Below are 21368 nucleotides of genomic sequence, written 5' to 3'. Positions count from 1 at the left end.
ATCTGTCTACACAAACTTGAAACAGGGAGAGTCAAGTCTCTGGCCCTAATTACTCAGCTAACCTTGAATAGAAATTCCAGCTACAACTTGGACTATCTGAATCACTATAAATTGAAGTATAATAAAAGTATACATGGATCAGTACACATATTTTGGACTGTCTGAATCATATTTTTTTTCATCAAATTTTTGTTTGAATCTTATTCTCGTGCTGCTTCGAACTGTAAATGCCGGATAAACCTTCCTCTTCCCGGAACATTTTGGTTTATCCTGCAACACCACAAGTCCTCATGACCTTGGTCAGTTTGTAGTTCATTCTCTGGTTGCAAAGGAGCCATATACCCCTCTGCAACCATCTCACCATCTTCATCATCTATTACACTACTAGATGACCAGTTGCGCCAATGGCGCAAAGGCCAAGAGTAAGCCATGTATTGAAAGAGTGTACATTAATATTATTCGGGCACATATTGAAACATATGAGAAAAATTTCCACTTACTATAAGTACAAGCGATGCAATATCCATATAATGTACAAGGACAATAATTTGGTATTCTATACATTGATATTTTTGTCTAAATTTTGGTCGAAGTTAGAGATGTTTGACTTTCTGGAAAAATAATATACCTTATATTTAGGAATGGAGGGAGTACATGATATGAGGCAAAACATTACCTCCGTTTTAAAAAAAAATCAATCGGGGATTCCATTCAAAAGGAACCGCTCGTAAATATTAATTAAATTGATTAAGTTCAGCAACTGTTAGCAGTGAAATACATAGTGATGTTTTTGCTCTTTAGAAAATCAAACAGGTATTCAGTTCAGAAAGATTTTATGTTATTTTTTGCGGTAGAAGAGAAGTGTTGATTAATCTAACGATTCGCCAAGTGCGTGGAGGTAAAATCAAATATACATAATTCAATTTGTTTAGTCAGGTTGCTCTGCTATTTTGGTCTTGTTAGGGGTTGCTCTGCTGAATTGGTCTATTGCAGATGAGCAACTGGATTTCTACCGCACACATGTTCAGTTTCTGGTTCACAAGTTGGCAGCTTCTTCTACTACAATATCAAAGTTTGTCCTGCCATTCCCGAAGACAAAACTTTGTTCTATTACCTGCATCTCTCTCTCTCTCTCTCTCTCTCTCTCTCTCTCTCTCTCTCTCTCTCTCTCTCTCTCTCTCTCTCTCTTCCGTCACCATCAGTGGCCCTTCAGGGTTTCCAAGAAAAGATTGGAGTAGGTAGGCGTAGACTACATCCCTGCATGAACATAGGTGAGAGGTTAACTAACTTCCTCAAGGCAAAAATTTCAAACTGTGGTCAAACAATGGTCAAACTAATTATTCTACAATATTAGTGTTACTAAATAATTATTTCAGTTATTTTGAATTTTGGTCAAATCTGGTCAAACTATGGTCAAACAATGGTCAAACTAATTATTCAAGAAATATTAGTGTTACTAAATAATTATTGTTTTTTAAAACAATAGTTTCAAACTCAAATAGTGAAATGTGTCACTTCATGCTCAAGCAAAATTCCTGAAGGTTAATAGGATTGACATCTTACTATTGTCAGGAAAACAACAAGTGCAGACATGGAAACGAGGGAGAATAGAACCTGAAAGTTAAGCGTGCTCAGGCTGGGGGAGTGGGAGGATGGGTGACCGTTCGGTAAGTTAGATGATTTGGAATGATGAGGGGTGATTAGAGATTAGAATTGAGCAGTGATGAATGATGAATGATGAATGATGAATGATGAATGATGAGTGGTGATTAGAGATTAGAGGTTAAAATAATTCAGAAATTTGAAAATAAAAAAAATCAAAAAAAATCAAAAAAAAATCATAAAGGTGGAGCTCCACGTGGCCGTGGCCTTTAGTCCCGGTTCGTTTAAGAACCGGGACTAAAGGGGAGAGGCATTAGTAACGACCCTTTAGTCCCGGTTCAAAAACCGGGACTAAAGGGCCTTACCAACCGGGACAAAAGCCCCTTTATCTACTAGTGTAGGTTAGGTAACATATTTTATCCCCCTCGAAAGAAAGTAACAACAAATTGCTTCGGTTCGTAACTGCCATGAAAACGTTGTCCATGAGCGTGCTGAGCCCCATGTCCACAATCAAGTCGTTAATCTCCCTTGAATGCTCGGCTCATGTAATGTGATGCGCGCCATTTGGTGGCTTAGACTTTTTCTTCTTCTGCAAACTATTTGGGTTTGGTTTGAGTTACCAGATGCAACGTTTTACACAACCCCACTGATGGATATTTTTCCAACAAACATTGATTTTCTTGTTCCATGTGCCGCACTGCATGCACTACAATTCAAAGACACAAAATAAAGAGAAAAAAGAGTTAAGAGTAAAGGAAGGTGGGAGAGTTATTTGCTTGATATAGTGCCCGTGTAGATGGTGACTGCTAACCACCAACTAATTTTTTTTTGAACAGTCACCGGGGGAGAACTGCCAACCTAAATTTGATCTCATTCCAAGAAAATTATGAGCTAGTTTATAAGGAAAATCGAATAAAAAACCTAAACAAGTTGACTCGTTTGTGAGGGAAATCGGGCCAAAACGTACAGGTAACAAGGGCAACAAAGGATGAGAAAAAAATACGCCGAGGAGAAGGCCGACCTAATTAGTAGACAAAAGGACCATCACCATGAGAGACACAGGTACATGTGAGGTGCCGTCAAAGGATCACGATACCATAACATTGCAAATAGGGTAACTCACCGTACCGGCGTGCGTACCAAACCCTACGGCGCAACCAGGACAATATACCAACTATATCAGTATGCTTCGTCAACTATCATTGAAAAACAATTGCACATGGGTCCTTTGGAAAATCAACGACATCTTCCTCCAACACTTGCTGATGCTGCCTCCAGACCTCCAAATCACCGTCATAAAAACATTGTTGAGGCCTCAACCGATAAGCTCAGTCAAAGCCAAAGAGGACGCCGAAGGTAGTGAACCACAAAACAGATTGCCGCCACAAAGATGAAGAGTAAGCTGGAGACGATGCCTTTGAAGACCGCCTGCAAAACACGCCAGAGGACTCGAACGTTTACTTTTATAATTTGCATTCGTTTTTGGTACGAACGTGCCTTCTTCACCCACGTTTCTTTGCATACCTCTATAATACTCTTCTATCTTCAATTATGCTTGTACCCACACCCCAACGTGCTCCTTCACGCTATATATAGTTGTAATTAAAAAGATGAATTATGCAATAAGGAATGGATGAGTGCAGCTATGTCACATCATGCAGCTAGCTAATAAACACGAGTGGATAACTGCAGCTATCTCACATCATGTAGTAGCTAGCGAATAGTCAGGGGTAGATGACTGCAGCTATCTCGCATTATTACGAGATGTGATGGGGTCGATCATTGTGCTTTCCTCTCCCTTCTCATCCCCATTATTAATGTAAGCGGCTCACAAAGGCCAAGCAAGAGCTGCAGAGACCACGTTCGTACGATTTGAAGAGCGCTGCTGCCCGCCAGAGGAGGCGACCGCCGCGGGACAGAGCTTCTTCTCAGGCTCCGGCAGCTTAGTGCAGGCGATTTGTTTCGTTTGAGATCGACAAATTGTTCGAGCTACAAATTCCTCTCCATCTGAGGACGTCGCATCTTCACCAGGATCGAATTGCTCTCCCGAGCTAAGCTGAGGTAGTTCAAGCTTTTTTGTTTGCATCTTTAATTTACAACTAGCCAATCTGTTTTCTATTTTTGATAAACTACACCAAGCTAATTAAGCTTCTTTTATTTCTACTTAAATTTCAACTCCTATTCGATCATTCTTTTTGAGAAAAACTTACATTTCACACTACCTTAATTGTTGCAGAAAAGCTAGCAAAAGACAATGGCGATGGTGCTGGATGCATTTGCATCCTACGTGGGCAACATGCTCGCGCAGCTAGCAGCAGATGGTGTGGGGACGATGCTGGGCGTCTCCTGCGAGATCGACAAGATGGGCGACAAGCTCCGGGATCTCAAAAACTTCTTGGCTGATGCTGATAGGAGGAACATCACCGATGAGACTGTTCAAGAGTGGGTGGGGCAGCTCAAGCGTGCCATGTATGAAGCTACCGACATCCTCGACCTCTGTCAGCTCAAGGCCATGGAGCGTGGATCATCTACTACTCTAGACGCGGGGTGTTTCAACCCCTTGCTCTTCTGCATACAGAATCCATCCCATGCTCATGAGATCGGCACCCGCATCAAAAAGCTCAACATGAGGCTCGACTACATCAAAGAACAGAGTGCTACTTTCAACTTCGTCAATCTCGGGTCTTATGAGGATCATAACAACAACGCCCATGGCTTTCGCCATGGTAATCCAAGTCGGGAGACAGTAGGGGACTTTGACCGGTCGGCTATTGTTGGAGACAAGATTGAAGAAGACACAAGAGCATTGGTGGCCCAAATCATGCAGGCGGGAAAGGATGTCAACAATGGCATCATGGTGGTCGCTATCGTAGGTGTTGGTGGCATCGGCAAAACCACCCTCGCCCAGAAGGTCTTCAATGACGAGGCAATCCAAGGTGAATTCAGCAAAAAGATATGGTTGAGCGTCAACCAAAACTTCAGTGATGTTGGTCTGCTGAGAAGGGCCATCATCGAAGCCGGGGGAGATGCCCAGCCACCTGAAAGTGCAAAGACCAGCCTTCATGAAGCCCTCAAGAACACATTGATTGACCACAAGACCTTTCTGGTAATTGATGATGTGTGGAACCATAGATCATGGAATGACGTACTGAAAATACCCTTAGTCAATGATGCTGCTTCAGGCAGCCGAGTCCTTGTCACTACCAGAGATGAAGGTGTTGCCCAAGGGGTGAAAGCTATCTGGCCGTACCACCATGTCGACATATTAGTTCCTGAAGATGCTTGGTCATTGCTCAAGAATCAGGTATGTACTTAATTAAATACTAATCTTTCAGTAGGTGAATAATCTATCTCCATCTACGTATTAACAGTTCTATGTGGTTTATTAAGAGAAATGTTAGGATGCTCCCAAATTAATGAGCCATTAATTACGTGTAATTTAGTGACTTCTATGTACTATTACCTCTTGGAGGTAAGAGGTTGTCGGTAATTTTGTAAGGCTAAGATTAATTTGCAAGTGCCAACAAAGCATGGCGCTAAACAAGGAAATATGCCACAACACTAATTGAGACACACTCAAAGACACCTAGATTTTGTTTAATCAAGCTTGAGAAATAAATAGAAATTTGGATAATGACATATGTATCATTTCTACCACTGAAGAGACATGGGTCGTATATTCATGTAGTGAGTAACCTTCTGTCAATATCCAGTCTCGGTTTCCAACATATGAGATGAAGATCTAAGTGCTCAGCTACTCAACAGTGTCATAGGACATAATATAAATTAAAAGTTATTTTAAGACAAAAAAATAACAATCTCGGTGAACCCCTGCCAAGACAAAAAAAAAGAATATAACACGAAAATGACTAGACCAGAAGTTCGCAGTAATTTTGCTAGAGAATTTGCACACAAATTTAGTACTTAATGTTTGGCATAGTATTATGCATTATAGACACTCGAGAGATTAGATAATTTCATATTACCATAAAATATGAAAATGAATAAAACAATATACGATTTCTACTAAATTTGGAGTTACTTCCTATAACAGTGATGGGAGAGTAGTGCTAAAGTATATTCTTCTTGCAGTATGTTCCATCTTGTAAAAAGAAAAGGAAGGAAATTTTGTTTTCTTGGCATAAAGTATGCATGTTATACACACACATAGTTAATTAAATATATGTTCGTAGGTATGCTCAAGTGAGATAGATGAAGACCACATCTATACGCTAAAGGATATCGGACTGAAAATTATACAGAAATGTGGTTGTTTACCAATTGCTGTTAAAGTGATGGGAGGAATCTTGCGTGAAAAAGGGGGGCTACGTCGTGACTGGCAGCAGGTTTTGCATGATTCTAAATGGTCAACAACTAAAATGCCCGATGATCTCAACAAGATAGTATACTTAAGCTATGAATATATGCCTTCGTACCTGAAGCAGTGCTTTTTATACTATTCTTTTCTTCCTAAAAGTAGAAGTTTTCATATGGAGCAAGTCGTGGCAATGTGGATAAGCGAAGGATTTATTCATGGAAGCTATAGTGATTTAGAAGAATTGGGAAGAAATTACTACATGGAGTTGGTATCTAGGAACCTTATAGAGCCAGATAAATCGTATGCTAATATATGGTTTTGCAGCATGCATGATGTTGTTCGCTCATTTGCTCAGTATATGACTAAAGATGAAGCCCTCGTAACTCAAGACATAGACAATGATATTCTTGGTAAACTCGGTTCACAAAAGTTTCTTCGATTGTCTATAGAAACTAACCTGTCAGTATCAGGTGAACTTGATTGGAAATCTCTACAGGCGCAGCAATCAATGAGAACATTGATATTAACAATCGAGATTAAGATGATGCCTGGTGATTCATTGGTTACTTTTTCTAGTTTGCGGACTCTACATATAGAATCTGCAGATGTGGCTCTATTGCTTGCATCATTGCATCAACTCAAGCACCTGAGGTATGTAGCACTAGTAAATGCTGATATATCTGTACTTCCATGGAACATTGGCAAGATGAAACTATTGCAATTCCTTGTCCTGGATAAATGTAATAAATTGGTGAATCTTCCTGATAACATTGTGAAGCTTGGCCAACTGAGGTTACTTTCACTTCCCAAAGCAAGTATGGTACCAAGACGGTTTATAATCTGACAAATATGAGGAGACTAACTATGTTTCGAGCCCACATGGATGGTGATTGGTGCAGTTTGGATGAGTTGGGGCCTCTTTCCAAACTCAGAGTTCTTGAAGTAAGTGAATTAGAGAATGTACCCACTACCTCGTATGCTGCTAATGCTATGCTCGACGAGAAGATGCATCTTATCAGGCTAATCTTGAACTGCACCAGTAAACTCGGAGATGATGGGTTGGTCAAAGAGAAGGAAGGTGTCTCTGAGAAAGAGCAACAACGAATTGAGAAGGTTTTTGATAAGCTCAGCCCTCCACCTGGTATAGAAATACTTGGAATCAAGGGGTATTTTGGCCGGCAACTCCCGAGCTGGATGATGTCCACATCAATGGTGCCCCTCGACAACTTGAAGACTATATTTTTTGAAGATCTGGCTTGTTGCACAAAACTTCCCAATGCGTTGTGCCAACTCCCTAGTCTGCAGGCTCTACAGGTCTCTCGTGCTCCATGCATCAAACATGTGGGGACTGGATTCTTGCAGGCGGCATCAGCTTCATTTCCGAGCTTAAATGCAATGATCTTGGACGGAATGGTGGAATGGGAGGAGTGGGAGTGGGAGGAGCAAGTACAAGCCATGCATCGTTTGGAGAAACTCGTGCTCATTAAATGCAGACTGAGGCATATTCCTCAAGGCCTTGCCTCCAATGCAAGGGCTTTGAAAATATTATTTATGTACGTGAAGCAAAAAATACATGTCCACTTTGGTTTATGTATTTATCCTTTTTATACAACACATATAAATACAAATATTGAAGAAAATTCGTGCACATATACTGTACACATAAAAACAATTCCAGAACATTCTGCGGTATGAAACTATGCTTTCTCGTGAATAAATAAATGAATGGTAATTAAGATGCTTAATTAAGATGCTTGTGGAGGGATAGACATAAGCTGCTCGCTCCACTCCACTGTCTTCTCCGTCTGCCATTTCCGACCAACCTGACCAAGCTCGCGCTCCTCCTTCGAGCAACTGCGCTACTCCTTTGCTTCCTCATCTCCCAAGCAGGATCCACTTCCCATGCATGGTCAAGCGACTGTATCAGAGGCTTGCCTTAGCAGTGAGCGAGATGCATGCGCTCCTGTCCTTCAAGGCAAGCCTCCTCGACCCTGCTGGCCATCTCTCGTCATGGCGCCATGGCGACGACTGTTGTCAATGGAAGGGTGTTCGATGCGGCAACCGTACTGGCCTTGTAATCAAGCTCAACCTCCGCAACATTGATGTGGATATCTACGGCAATCGTCTGAACATGAGAGGATCACTGAGCTTGTTGGCAGGAGAGATGAGGTCCACTTGGTGGATCTTGCATGGTTGCCACGCCTCTCTGTGTTGACTCATCTTGACCTGAGCTTTGTGGATCTTAGTCCTACGAGGGATTGGGTTCACATGTTTAACATGCTCCCTTCTCTTAAAGTGCCCCGCTTGGTTTTCTGTGGCCTTAGTAGTACCGTGTGTGCTAGTAATTTACATTCCAAGTCCAACCTCACACATCTCGAGGTCCTTGATATGCCTCGTAACTACTTCTTTGGCACTTCATTCAAGCACAACTGGATTTGCAACCTTACAAGCCTCAAGGAGCTCTACCTCATTGGTTGTGGCTGGAATGGGTCCATTCCCAATGAACTGAGAAACATGAAGTCCCTTCAGGTCTTAAACTTGGGTTGGAACAATCTTGAGGGTTTGCTACCAACCAATTTAGAAGATCTGTGTGATCTGAAAGTACTGAAATTGGATGCTAACAACATTAATGCAAACATGGGTGAGTTCCTAGATCGACTGCCAAGGTGCTCACAGAATACATTGCAAGAGTTGTCATTAGCCGAAACAAATATGACCAGAAATCTACCCGTTTGGATTGGGAACATGACAAATCTCAGTGTTCTTCAAGCATCTTCCAACATGTTGACTGGCCCTCTACCCATAGGAGTTCGAGCACTTGGTAATTTGGAGTTTGTGGACCTCATCTACAATAACTTCAATGGTATGCTCTTGCAAAAACATTTTGCAAGTTTGGGTAATTTGAAGCATTTAGACCTCAACTATAATAAATTAAATAGTGTGCTCATAGAGGAGGATTTGGCAGGACTATTGAATTTAGAGTATCTAGACTTGTCATACAACTCTTTGAAATTAGCTATCAACCAAAAATGGGTTCCTCCATTTAGATTGAAGTTCGCTAGTTTTCGTTCATGCGATCTTGGACCTCATTTTCCAGAGTGGCTCAAATGGCAATCTGGCATAGATGTTCTTGTTCTTGGAAATTCAAACCTGGATGATGTTATTCCTGATTGGTTCTGGGTGACATTTTCCCAAGCTTCATTCTTACATGCAGCAGGAAACAAGTTGCATGGCTCATTACCAGAAAATTTACAACACATTTTTTTCCGAAAAGGGGGTTACCCTAGCCTCTGCATCAGAAAGATGCATACGGCTCATATTATTAAAAAAACGAAACCAGTACCAGAAAATTTACAGCACATGGTAGCTGACCATATATACCTTGGGTCCAACAAGCTTACAGGTCAAGTCCCATTGCTCCCAATAAACATATCCCGTTTGAACCTGTCCTCGAACTCTTTCTCAGGGTCATTGCCATCAAACCTCAAAGCTCCACTTTTGGAAGAGTTGTTGCTTGCAAATAATCAAATTAGAGGCATATGCATGTCGAGAATTGTCTTAGCTTAGGTTCAGTTTTCTTTTTACATTGTTATGATGGTCTTTTATTCATCGAGAATTGTCATGGCATATGCATGTTTTATCACTGTGCATGAATGTTCTTTGATATATTTTTTGAATTTTCACCGGGGAGGGAGAGAACTCCCCCACCTGAATTGTGTTCATTTGCCTATAAGGCTTTGCATCCTCACAAGATGGGCTCAAGTGAACCAGAGGTACAGGGAGATAAAATAAAACAACACAACACACCGATGACACACAAGACGACACACACAGCAAGGGGAGAACAAGAAGGGAAAACACAACACAACACAACACAACAAAGAGCACCGCCGGTGTAATCGAACGGCATCGGCCAGCCGAGACTAAACCAAGGCACTGCACCGTCGACGTAATCGAAAGGCTCCACGCAACCGAGACTGCACAACGCCGCGACACCACATGCATCCCGGGGCACATTCGAAGGGTCACGCGAGGCCGAGACAACGCCACGCCATCTATGTGTCACCGGCGTTGTTGAGGGGCATCGCCAAGCAGACCAAACCACGGCACTGCACCGTAGACGCAATCGAAAGGCACCGCGCATCCGAGACTGCACAACGCCACAACACCACCCGTGTAGGGGGTACATTCGAAAGGACACGCGAGGCCTAGACAACGCCACGGCACCTGTGTGCCACCGGCGAAATCGCAGGGCACCGCCTAGCGGAGACTCGCCAAGAAGCACTCGAGCATGAACATCGCCGAAGAAGAGCACGGACCCACCGTCGACCCCAAAGCCGGCCGCAACACCATTAACATCAACCACACTCTACCAACAACCGCCCCCCATGCAAGCCGTCGGTTACCACCAACAGCCATGGTCCCCAAGACGACGCCTCCAAGAAAGTAGCGACGAACCTGACGCCGTCGTCGTCCGATCTAGCAAAACAAGATCTTGGGCTTACGCCCGAAGACACTATCGAGGGATTTGGGTGAACTGGACCCCTCAGCAACGCCCCCAAGGGGGTGAACTACACAAAAATGGTGCCGCCGTCACCGGCATCAACAACAGTTTTTGCAAGGATTTCTCCAGGAGCCAAACACGACCAAATCGCCTCAAGATCCAAGCATGGCACACCTCCGGCCGCCGTCGCAGGCCACGAGAGAGGAGAAGAGCACCCCCAACTTACCACGAAAATGGGGCAGAGCACCGTCGCCGTGGATCCTGGGACTCCCTCCACCTCCCCTCCCCCCGTACAAGCTGGACTAGCCAGAACAAGATCTTGCCATTAGGACCAGCACCGCACAGACGCGAACGAGGGGAGGGATGCAGGAGAAACACCGACGCCCGCCAGATCTGGGGCAACAGGGGGCAGCAGGGCCGGCACCGGCCGCGCACGGTGCGTCACCCGGCCAGCCGCGCGCGCCCAAGCCTCCACACCAGTGCCGCCAGCCACGGAATGCCGTAGCCGAGCCAGCGAGCATCGCCGGGCCCCACGCGCGCGAGGCCCCGCGCCCCGAGCCTCCACCCAAAGCCACCTACTCACAGCTCCGCGCCCGCACGCGAAGCCCCACGACGTCGCTGCTGAAGCCGGAAGCCCCCGGGACCAGGCCCCGCTCGCAGATCGACGCGCCGGCCAACAAGTGACCCCCCGCCCGTGCCCGAGAGCCGCCCAAAGACGCGAGAAAGGATCCCTGCCGCCGCCGTCAGCCGCGCGGCTTTGCCCCGCGACGTCCTCCGGCAGCGGCAGAGAGGGGTGGGTGGCCGGCGGCGGCCCTAGCCTAGGGTTGGGGGGCCGCCCGAGTCGCCCGCACGGGGAGCGACGCGGGGGGCAAATACTAGTCGATTGCGTGTGTGTAATTGTCTGTTCTTTGATTTTGGATGAACTGGGTGATGTGTGGAAGTTGGCATCCTGCTTGTTTGCATTGCAAGCCTTCGGGTTCTAGTGTACATGATGGTCTTGGATCATATGGATGTGGAGTGAATGTATGTTTAGTTTACACCGACGAAACTGGATTCAGAAGAAAAGAACGCTCGTACCTAAGGCCCGAACTGTGTAATGGTGCCACAGACGACGGCGTCGACCTTGTCCTCGTCGGTCTGACTCTGTCTGAAGCAAACTCGCTGGCATACATGAAGTGTCCCCCCTTCCTTTAACTGACATTGCATTGCCATGATCTCACAAGAAAGAAGAGAGCAGAGTTGAAGTTCCACCCATGTTGTTGTTCTTCGTAAAATCGATCGGGGGTTCAGTTGAGATGGGAGACAAGTGTTGATTAATCTAACGATTCGCCGACTCTGCAACCACAACTGTTAATTAATTCAGCAAGGTGAGATTAGCAAGTTCATGTCTAAGTCGGCTCTGCTCTGTACCATGTACAACGTTACTTGTGACTAACACGTCCACGGCAGTTGTTGTTGTCGCTCTCTTTCTCTCACTCGCACAAATGAAGATATCCGGGCGCGGCAACATACTGCAGCCTATCCAGAGGAGCTCTCTCACAACCGACCGGGCGCATATCACGGTTCTGGCGGAGACTACCTCATCTCTGGCTCCTAGGCTCGGCTCATACTGGCACAATCAACCAATACACAGGGGATGGGTTTTTATACCCAACGCGCACACACACCTAGCTAGCTACCACGCCTAAGGTCACCACGGACGCACGCACGCATGACCGAGACACCATGCACCGGCCACTAACTCAACTAACCCACGCCTGCCTAACCAACTATGCATGCACACGCACATGCAGTAACAAACTACTGCTAGCTACATGCATGGCTCCAGCACTTGAGCAGCTCCTCAACGGCCGCAAGACAGAGCTTCTCCACGCGCCAAAAACTGCTGCACGTCTGGCTGCCCAACTTCATGCGCGGAGTTTCGGCGAGCACAACGACTTGCGCCAACGGATCGTGCTAAATCAAGATTATGGCTGACAATTTCCCTCCTAATCTTGACATAGCTCGTCCTCGACAATCGCCTTGAACTCGTTGCCGGCCGCCCTCGCACGCGATGAAGTCAGCCACGCCGCCCAACCTCCGCACCGTGGCCACCGCGCTGCGTCCCTTGTTGTCGACGTTCCCGGCCACCGCGCCATGGCCGCCGCGGCCTCCATGCCGCCATGCAGAGCCTCAACGCCGCCACGCCGTGCTGCGCCGCCGTGCCACCAGGCAGCGCCTCAGCGGCCTCCGCGGTCGCCGCACGTACGAAGAGCTAAGCCTCGACTGTAGGAAGAGCAGAGCAAACATGGCTTGAACGCGGGCAGTCATGTTGGGACGATGGTTGGAATGTTTTTGGCTAGAACAGTGAATGCCGTTTATATACATCCGGGGAACCCAACCGACAGTCATCCACTTAACATATTAATCAGTTGGTTTGACAAGCCGCTACAGGATAAGTAACCTTCTGTCGCCCCTGAACGTTGAACGTTGAGTAATGCCGCCAGCTCCGCAAGACTTTGGGGTTGATGATGATTGCCTTGTGGTGGAATAAATGAATAAATTGATATGTGAGTGTTGGAAGTAAAAAGGCAATGGAGATGGCAAATCATACATGAGAATTCGGTTTGTTGTCACTCGGTTCAGTGAAATTTACAGCGTTCTTGGTGAAATATTGTAGTGTGAGAGTGAGAACCAGCCAAGAAAAAAGATGACCAGGTTCAGGTTGGGGAGGGGGGCATCCAAATAATAAACTTGTCCTCGGCCTTGCCAGTCAATCTGACCCTGAAACAAACTCGCTGGCCTTTGCCGACGGTCCTGCAATCCAACTCACAATAGAGAAGATAGCAGAGTTGAAGTTGCCTGTTTGATTGCGGCTACGCACATGTTGTTCTTCTTCAGAAAATGAAACAGGTACTCAGTTGAGATGGAAGACAAGGGCTCATTAACATTATATATTTTGTGATAAAAGAGAAGTGTTGATTAATCTAACGATTCACCAAGTGCCTGGAGGTTGGACCTCTTTATAAGTGAGGTTCTTTCCCTACATGTATGAGCATGAGAACAAGAGGGACATCCACGCGTGCTCCTCCTCCTCCGCACGCCACGCCACGATCGCGGGAATGAGCCGAGTCGATGTCTAAATTTTTGCCACGCACCTCTTCGCGTGCTGCGTGTCTAGTTTTGTCTCCCTCCGTTGCTTCACCTCAGGTCGCTCCTCTCCAGAGAGACACACCAGAATCTCTTCCTCCTCTCGCCACAAGTTCCTGAGCACTGCGCTGCTGCTACGTTCTTCCTCATCCCAGCTTGCGGCGTGCACCGTAGGTCAGGACAGTAGGCCTCCGAAACCACACCTTTTGAGTCGTGTATGGGAGAAGGGTGATAATTAAGGTTTTTGGGGAGCGCTCTGCGCGACTACTGACTTCTTCGTCACGGACGCCCCGGACTCCGACGACTACTTTCCGGACGTCGACAACCTCCTCGACGACATGGAGGACACCGACCCCAAGTCCAGTGCCTCTGCTCCGACTGCTGTCCAGTACGTGTTCTTATCTCTCCTGTTAGAAATCATGCAACAGTTCCTTCTTCTAGTGTTTGCCCTAGACATGTTAGGCTCTACTTCATATATGCATCTTGATCTACTGTCTGCTCAAAAGATGATCTGTTCTAGCTCATATATGCAGTTATTATTTACCTTCTCTTTTTCAAATCACATGGCTTGTTTTATCACTGCTATACTAGTCATGCTTTATCTAGTATTTCTGTTAATAAAATCATTCGGTAAATTGCTCATATTTCCAACAATCCAAAAACCTTATGATAGGCAATTTACCTCGAATGGTTTTGCTGCTTCCATGAGACCTCCTATGTTTGAGGGTATCCACTATAAGAGGTGGCGCGTGAGAGCAGTCTTATGGTTTCAAACCATGAGTTGCTATGACGCCACTCTTGGTAGACCTGAAGGAGAACTTGATGCTCAACAGGCACAAGCTTTTCAGAAAATGGATACTTTGTTTAAGGCTGCTCTCTTGAGTGTTCTTGGTGAGAACATAGTTGATGCTTATGCGTCAATTGATAATGGAAAAGATATGTGGGATGCACTCGAGGCCAAGTTTTGGGGTCTCGGATGCTGGCACTGAGCTGTACATCATGGAGCAATTCTATGACTATAGGATGACTGAAGAGCGCTCCGTGGTTGAGCAAGCTCATGAGATACAGTCATTTGCTAGAGAACTTGAGCACTTCAATTGTATCCTACCGGACAAGTTTTTTGCCGGGGGTATCATCACTAAGCTTCCTCCTTCGTGGAGGAACTTTGCTAACTTACTGAAACATAAGAGACAGGAGTTTTCCGTCTCGGATCTCATTGGTACTCTTGATGTGGAAGAAAAGGCGAGAGCAAAGGACACACGTGCTCGAGGTATTGAGGGAGGATCTAGTGCCAATCTGGTACATAAGAAAAACTTCCAGTCCCACAAGTTCAAGAACAAGGGCAAGCTTGATGGTAAAGCAAAGTTTGATGGGAAGAACAAGGCTGTATAACACACGAACTTCAAGAAGAAGAGTGACAAGAAGAAAGGTGCTTGTCATGTGTGTGGAGATCCTGATCATTGGGCTTCTAGTTGTCCTAATCGCTATGACAAGCGTCATCCTAGGAAAGGCGGCAAGACCGCTAATGTTGTCATCGGAGACATTGACATGAAGGATGCTGGGTATGGTATACTTCCCACTATTCTTTCAGTATGTCATTCTCCTGATTAGTTGATTGACACGGGTGCTAATGTGCATGTATGCGGTGATATTTCCATGTTTTTGTCTTATCAGATAGCAGGGACTTCAACCGTGCTAATGGGAAACGGTTCAAGTGCTTCTGTTCGTGGTGTTGGCACGGTCGATCTAAAGTTTACTTCGGGGAAGATTGTGCGGCTAAAGAACGTGCATTATGTCCCCTCCGTCAATAAAAATCTTGTTAACGGATCTCTTCTGTGTAGAGATGGCTACAAGCTTGTCTTTGAGTCAAATAAATTTGTAATATCCAAGTATGGAACCTTTGTTGGTAAAGGCTATGAGTCAGGAGGCCTGTTTTGTTTATCCTTATCAGACGTTTGCAATAAAGTTGTTAATCATATTTGCAACAATAGTGAATCAAATGTGTGGCATTCACATCTTTATCATGTTAACTTTGGTTGCATGTCGCGACTAGCGAAGTTGAACTTAATCCCTAGTTTCACCACTGTCAAGGGATCTAAGTGTCAAGTGTGTGTGAAAGCTAAGCAACCTCGTAAGTCTCACATGACTGCGGAGACGAGAAATCTTGCACCACTAGAACTTATACATTCAAATCTATGTGAAATGAATGGTGTTTTGACAAAAGGTGGAAAGAAATATTTCATGACGTTAATTGATGACTCCACTAGATACTGCCATGTGTATCTTCTGAAATCTAAGGATGAGGCTTTGAACTTTTCAAGATCTATAAAGCTGAAGTGGAAAACCAACTTGATCGAAAAATCAAGGGGCTTAGGTCCGACCGTGGTGGAGAGTATTTTTTCAATGAATTTGATGCTTTTTGTGCGGAACATGGTATAATCCATGAGAGGACGCCTCCCTACTCACCTCAGTCAAATGGGGTGGCCGAAAGAAAGAACCGTAGTCTAACTTATTTGGTTAATGCCATGTTAGACACATCGGGTCTCTCCAAGGCATGTTGGGGGGAGGCGATATTGACTGCTTGTCATGTCCTAAACTGAGTTCCCACAAAGAACAAAGAGATAACTCCATTCGAGGAATGGGAGAAGAAAAGGTTAAAGCTCTCTTATCTACGAACCTGGGGTTGTTTGGCGAAAGTCAATGTGCCAATTCCAAAGAAGCGGAAGCTGGGACCAAAACTGTGGATTGTGTTTTCCTGGGATATGCTTTTTCTAGCATTGGATATAGATTCTTGGTTGTAAAATCTGAGGTACCTGACATGCATGTCAGTACGATCATGGAGTCGAATGATGCGACTTTCTTTGAAGATATCTTTCCCATGAAGGATATGGCACTAGTAGAAAAAGGGTCAAATGTGAGACACATTAGTCCTGGTTTGTAACAGAACCGGCACTAATGTGTCCATTAGTGCCGGTTCCAACAGCTAGGCAGGAGGAGCTCTTTAATACCGGTTCGTGGCGAATCTTTAGGACCGGTTCGTGCCACGAACCGGTACTAAAGAAAGTGGTGGCAGGATGTTGGCAGAGTGGGGCCCTTCCAGCACCTTTAGTACCGGTTCGTGGCATGAACTGGTACTAAAGGTCGTCCTATATAAACCCTTCGTCCACCCGCACTCTGTTCTTCCCCCTTTCCCCTCTCCCTCTCCTCTGTTCTTCCCTCCTTCCTCTCGAGTTCATCACAAAATTTGCCCCAAATTTGTCAAGATTTGCAGGCCCCCATCCATTCAAATGATCACCATGGTTAGCAACTTTGTCCTTTCATCTCTCATTGCTAGCTTAGCTCTTGCATTGGTTTATATAGTGATTAATTGTGGGTTTTAGTAATTTGGGAGGAATTATATGTGGTAGTATTTGATTTATATGCAATTTGAGGTCAAAATAACACTTAGTTTGCATATGTAGGTGTGGTTTACTTAGTGCCTTCTAAATCTCCGTCGTAACCACCGTCGATCGCCCGCACCGTCCCGTCGCCGGCACCACCTTGTGGTGAGCCTCTTGTTCATGAAATTTTATATAAAAATTGATGTTTGTGTGATTTGGATATATAGTAATCCGGCATTGAGTGGGACAAGTTCGGCCAAGTGGAGCATGTCAAGGCATATGCACGTGATGGAGACAACCAAAGAAAATGGTACGTTTGTACTCAAGAGGAGACAACTACAAGTTGGATTCAAATGTTAGCAGCTCTACCATATTTGAAGGTACAGAAGATCAAACATACGTACAAGCTTTGTCTTAATTTATTTGAGCACTCTTTTTGGAAGTTTATAAATTCTTTTGATTTTATCTTCTGTCTTTTGTTCATATATACTGCATGATGACCAGATATATTCTGTACCTTCGTAGTGCATGTTGCCAAGTATTTATCTTCTAACTTGTTCTTCCAGGTTTTCTCGAGTTTAACTTATCTAGAGTATCATTGAACCAGTTTTGTGTTTTTCTTTCCATGCAGAAACCTTATCTTCCTCTATGGTGGACGCACAAGGATTTGAGTCTCTGTACGAAATGAAAAAAGGTACCTTTAGTTACATCTGCCACTTGGTGACGATCCCATTTTTCGAAGATATGATGGCAAGAGATCACACCTTTGTTGATGGGAGATTGCCGTCTTTGCAAGACAGAGTAGTTGTCGCTCTGAGAATGTTGAACTCTAGTAACTGCTGTTACCGTAGGATCCTCTGTTGGTGTGTACGAATCAACTGTCTTGCTGGTAACTCAGGTGTTTTTTGAGGCTATGTGGTAGCGAGGATTTCACCACATATATTGGCCTGACTCCGCTAAAATGAAGAAGATCAAGCGTATGTTTGACAAGATACATGGCCTGCCAAACTGTTGCGGTGTTGTACATACAACTCACATCTCATTTGGATCACATAACCGTGGCCATCAGGAAAATGCCGGCAGGCTAATGCAAGTCGTCGTTGATGCAGATCTGGGGTTCGCAAAGATTTGGTTGGGGCTATTAGGTAGCATGAACCAATTGAGCATTCTGCACGACTCTTTGCTCTTGAAGTCCTGTCAGGAGGGTACTGTGCTGAATGGCACTAAGCTGAATTTATCAGATGACTTGGATGTTGGGGAATACATAATTGGTGATGCAGGATACCCTCTTCTCCCCTGGCTTCTCACATCTTACCCGTCTGCATAAGATTTCCCTCATCAAGCCGAGTTCAACAGGAGACATTGTTCAGCATCAACTATCAAGATGGCTGCATTCACGAGGTTGAAAGACACTTGGAAGATCCTGGACAGAGCGGTTGGTTCATGTCCAGCTGTTGCAACAATCCATGCGTGCTGCATATTGCATAATATAGTGATAGACATGGAGGAGGTGGAGGAAATTGCAGGGATGGAGGAGGAGGAGGAGGTGGTGGGGCAAGCAGCAGGCGAGGACGCCGTCAGGCTAAGGGACGTACTGGCCAAGCACTTGATTGAATCTAGAGGTAAATTAGCACAACTGTTAATGTGTTTGTTCACTCTCTTTCTCCTTTTGCAATTCCCTGCTATTTGATATCAACATGCTAATTTCATTTCACCCGCTTGGCTGCAGAGGAGGGAAAAGAAGCATCAGAGGTAGTAGTTGCATCCAGTTCAGGAGATGAAAACAAGGAACATGATGCACGCCGACCACAGACAGCAGCAGACCGGGGAAAGGAGAAAGTGCCAGGAGGGTAGCCAGCTTGTGCAACAACACGTGAGAATGAAAATAGTACTATACGAATTAAACAATAACATGTGAGAACGAAGTAGTGTCAAAATTGTGTATTCCGAATCTATGAGAATGATATTTTCTTGTGCATATTACCTAAAAATAACAAAATATGCATTACTGCCAAGTCCAAATTGAAAGAGAATCATCTGCAGTTCAAACCAAGACATCACTAAACGGGTGACTTCAAAGGGTAGTCAAGAGCATAAGACTGAAAACATAAAAAATGATACATCCAACACTAGATCGTTCAAAATCAGACCGTTCAACAAAGATTAAGATCGAAGATGAAGATGATTCAAAAAGCCCACAAGGGCACTTGCTGCTACAAATTAGCCATCCACCATGCTGACACTAGCACTGCCAGTCAAGCGTTGCTCTCGCCCACTTGAAGATGATGTGACAGCCTGACGATCACCTCCAACCTAGCAGCCATCTGCATTGCCCCACGGCGGTGAGCGACGACTGTCGCTGCCTTGAGGAAAATGAAGCCGGCGAGGGAGGTGACAAAAGTCCCCATAGTAACGTACCCGAAGATCTCCAAAGCCTTCTCAATCTTCTCCTCGACGTAATTCTTGAGGGCTTTCTTTGGTTGTGGAGGAGGAGAGGTCGAGGAAGAAGGAGGCTCCTAGTATAGTGAAGAGGTCGAGGAAGAAGGAGTCTTTGGGGCGGCTGCAGGTATGTTCCATTGTTGTGGAGGCGAGCCGGACGGCGCCTGAGGCACTACAGCCTACAGGTGTGTCCCATTGCTCGATGGAGGAGGCTCCTGATGCACAAAATAGTATTGCACGAATTAGACAATAACCTATGAGAACGTAGTAGTGTCATAACTATGTATTCCAAATTTGTGAGAATGATATTATGCGGTTGGATAGGGGGGTATTGCCCCCCCCCCCCCCTTCCCGCACTTCACCACGTTATATTTATCAAGTACGTCCTCCGTTCCACAATGTAGTGCGTATAGAATTTTGGGAGAGTCAAATTTTATTAACTTAAGATTATGGTCTTTAAATGAAAACTGTTTGAAGACGCTGCTCTTCCCTGAAATTATATGGGAAGAGGAAATTAATGGTTATAAACCGTAAGAATCCAATATCTGTCCGACGTGTGTCGAGCACTGGCTTACTTACAGCACACGTTAGCGAATTTTGTGATAAAGGCAAGGGTTAACAGTGACCGGGATGGGGGTTGGGTTATTCTGTTCAGTTACGTCTGTCTAAGTGGAATAACTTTTCTATCTTTTTAAATGTGAAAATTGCATTTTATTATAGATGGCTTTGCAGCAAATTGTATGTGTGAGCTGTTCATTTTTTTATCAAGTCCTAATTTTTTTGGTTTTTAAGTTAACAACGGACACGGTGGCCTATTAGTTGCAGCTGCAACAATGAACATCGTATTTTTGTTTCGTGGTAATGCACTACATTCAAATGTTTGTTACAACATGACAATGGCTCAAAAGACATCAAATCTACCTTCTTGGCTTAGGGGGGGGGGGGGGGTCACGGGCGACGCACGCTTCATCCCCCTTGATGGCGTTGGTGGATCGACACGGGCACAGGGGTTGGGATCAGGACGGAGAGCGGGGGCCTTCTTCTAGGCGGTATGTGTGAAAGTACGGTTTGAGAGAAAGAGAACACCATGGTGAAGGTGAGGTGGGCGACATCCGGTTTTAAAGGAGTGTACTACCAGCGAGAAATGTCTCGCTACGACGGGAAACCAAACGGGAATGGGAGGGTTTGACAGGAAAATGAAATGGTTCGTCATGGATGGGTTTTTTTGTGTTGGTACCACGCGTTAAAGATAACATGACAGATAGTCTAGACAACTAGCGAGAAATGTCTCCGTATGGTGGGAAACCAAACGGAAAGGCGAGGGTCCGACAGAAAAATGAAATGGTACGTCGTGTGTGGATATTTTGTGTTGGGACTATGCATTAGAGATAACATGACAGATAGTCTGAACAACCATATTTCTTCTTCACATATGGGCTGGATCTTTGGAGGCTAGATTGTCCACGCGGTTGGACCATGAGAAGCCTGTCGAACGCCCATTTGATGTCCAAACACGCCTGAACGTATATGGAAAAGGTAAATTTTAACCTTAAAAGACGATCTTAACCATTTGTTTGACTCATTTATATGTATTATATCCCGTACCAATGCTGGGTGCATTCTATTACGGCTATAAACCGTGAGAATCCTAGTATTTAGTCCCTGTTCGTCCGGTCAATCGAAGTCACGTTGGCTACCCATTTACTACTCCCGAGTCAGTAGGAGGCACGTTCGCTACTCATTGCTGTTCGGCCCTTTTTAGACATTATTCTCATGTACGTACTATTAAAAATACTTAAATACTATTAGTCTCTGCAGTCAAGCGGAGACTCGATCTGTACACGAAAGTTTAGGCGGTGTGAGACCAGTCAAAGATTAAGAGGGTAGCTACAGCTTATATATCCACATGCTCTTAGCATATGATGCTAACCTTGGAGTTGATGGCAGCAATGCTGCTGCTGCTGCTGCCGGCGCTGGCCGCCGCCGCTTCACCTGA

At 45.0% G+C, this 21368-nt stretch overlaps 2 protein-coding genes across 8 annotated transcripts; both read left to right on the top strand.

Moving 5' to 3' along the window:
- Window positions 1-3443: 3443 nt before the first annotated feature.
- LOC123155911 (putative disease resistance RPP13-like protein 1) lies at window positions 3444-7568 on the top strand. Of its 7 annotated transcripts, none has more exons than XM_044574062.1 (5): window positions 3444-3663; window positions 3839-4906; window positions 5796-6571; window positions 6699-6862; window positions 6961-7568. In XM_044574062.1, the coding sequence occupies exons 2-4, from the start codon at window positions 3857-3859 to the stop codon at window positions 6709-6711; spliced, it is 1839 nt and encodes a 612-aa protein (XP_044429997.1). In that variant the 5' UTR covers window positions 3444-3663; window positions 3839-3856; the 3' UTR covers window positions 6712-6862; window positions 6961-7568. The 7 variants fall into 7 exon arrangements, with proteins under 7 accessions (XP_044429997.1, XP_044429998.1, XP_044429995.1 ...); XM_044574063.1 differs by lacking the exon at window positions 6961-7568 and having other exon boundaries at window positions 5796-6330; window positions 6417-6571; XM_044574060.1 differs by having other exon boundaries at window positions 5796-6862.
- On the top strand, window positions 6800-9487 carry LOC123158848 (receptor-like protein EIX2). The gene is made up of 4 exons (XM_044576673.1): window positions 6800-7086; window positions 8080-8810; window positions 8886-9178; window positions 9281-9487. Exons 1-4 carry the CDS (start codon window positions 6800-6802, stop codon window positions 9485-9487), a joined length of 1518 nt encoding a protein of 505 aa, XP_044432608.1.
- Window positions 9488-21368: the final 11881 nt, after the last annotated feature.

Source organism: Triticum aestivum, chromosome 7B, assembly GCF_018294505.1.
Source record: "Triticum aestivum cultivar Chinese Spring chromosome 7B, IWGSC CS RefSeq v2.1, whole genome shotgun sequence".
In the NCBI taxonomy this organism is placed as follows: domain Eukaryota; kingdom Viridiplantae; phylum Streptophyta; class Magnoliopsida; order Poales; family Poaceae; genus Triticum; species Triticum aestivum.
Note: the sequence above shows the minus strand (reverse complement) of the source record. Positions and strands in the feature narration are given on the sequence as shown.

Excerpts from the sequence above, each read along its gene's own strand:
- LOC123158848 (XM_044576673.1), top strand. The coding sequence starts at position 6,800 with ATGGATGGTGATTGGTGCAGTTTGGATGAGTTGGGGCCTCTTTCCAAA. Across the intron at positions 8,811-8,885 it reads CTTGCAAAAACATTTTGCAA|GACTATTGAATTTAGAGTAT; the intron begins GTTTGGGTAATT and ends AGGATTTGGCAG. Across the intron at positions 9,179-9,280 it reads TACCAGAAAATTTACAACAC|ATGGTAGCTGACCATATATA; the intron begins ATTTTTTTCCGA and ends AATTTACAGCAC.
- LOC123155911 (XM_044574060.1), top strand. The coding sequence starts at position 3,857 with ATGGCGATGGTGCTGGATGCATTTGCATCCTACGTGGGCAACATGCTC. Across the intron at positions 4,907-5,795 it reads GGTCATTGCTCAAGAATCAG|GTATGCTCAAGTGAGATAGA; the intron begins GTATGTACTTAA and ends ATATGTTCGTAG.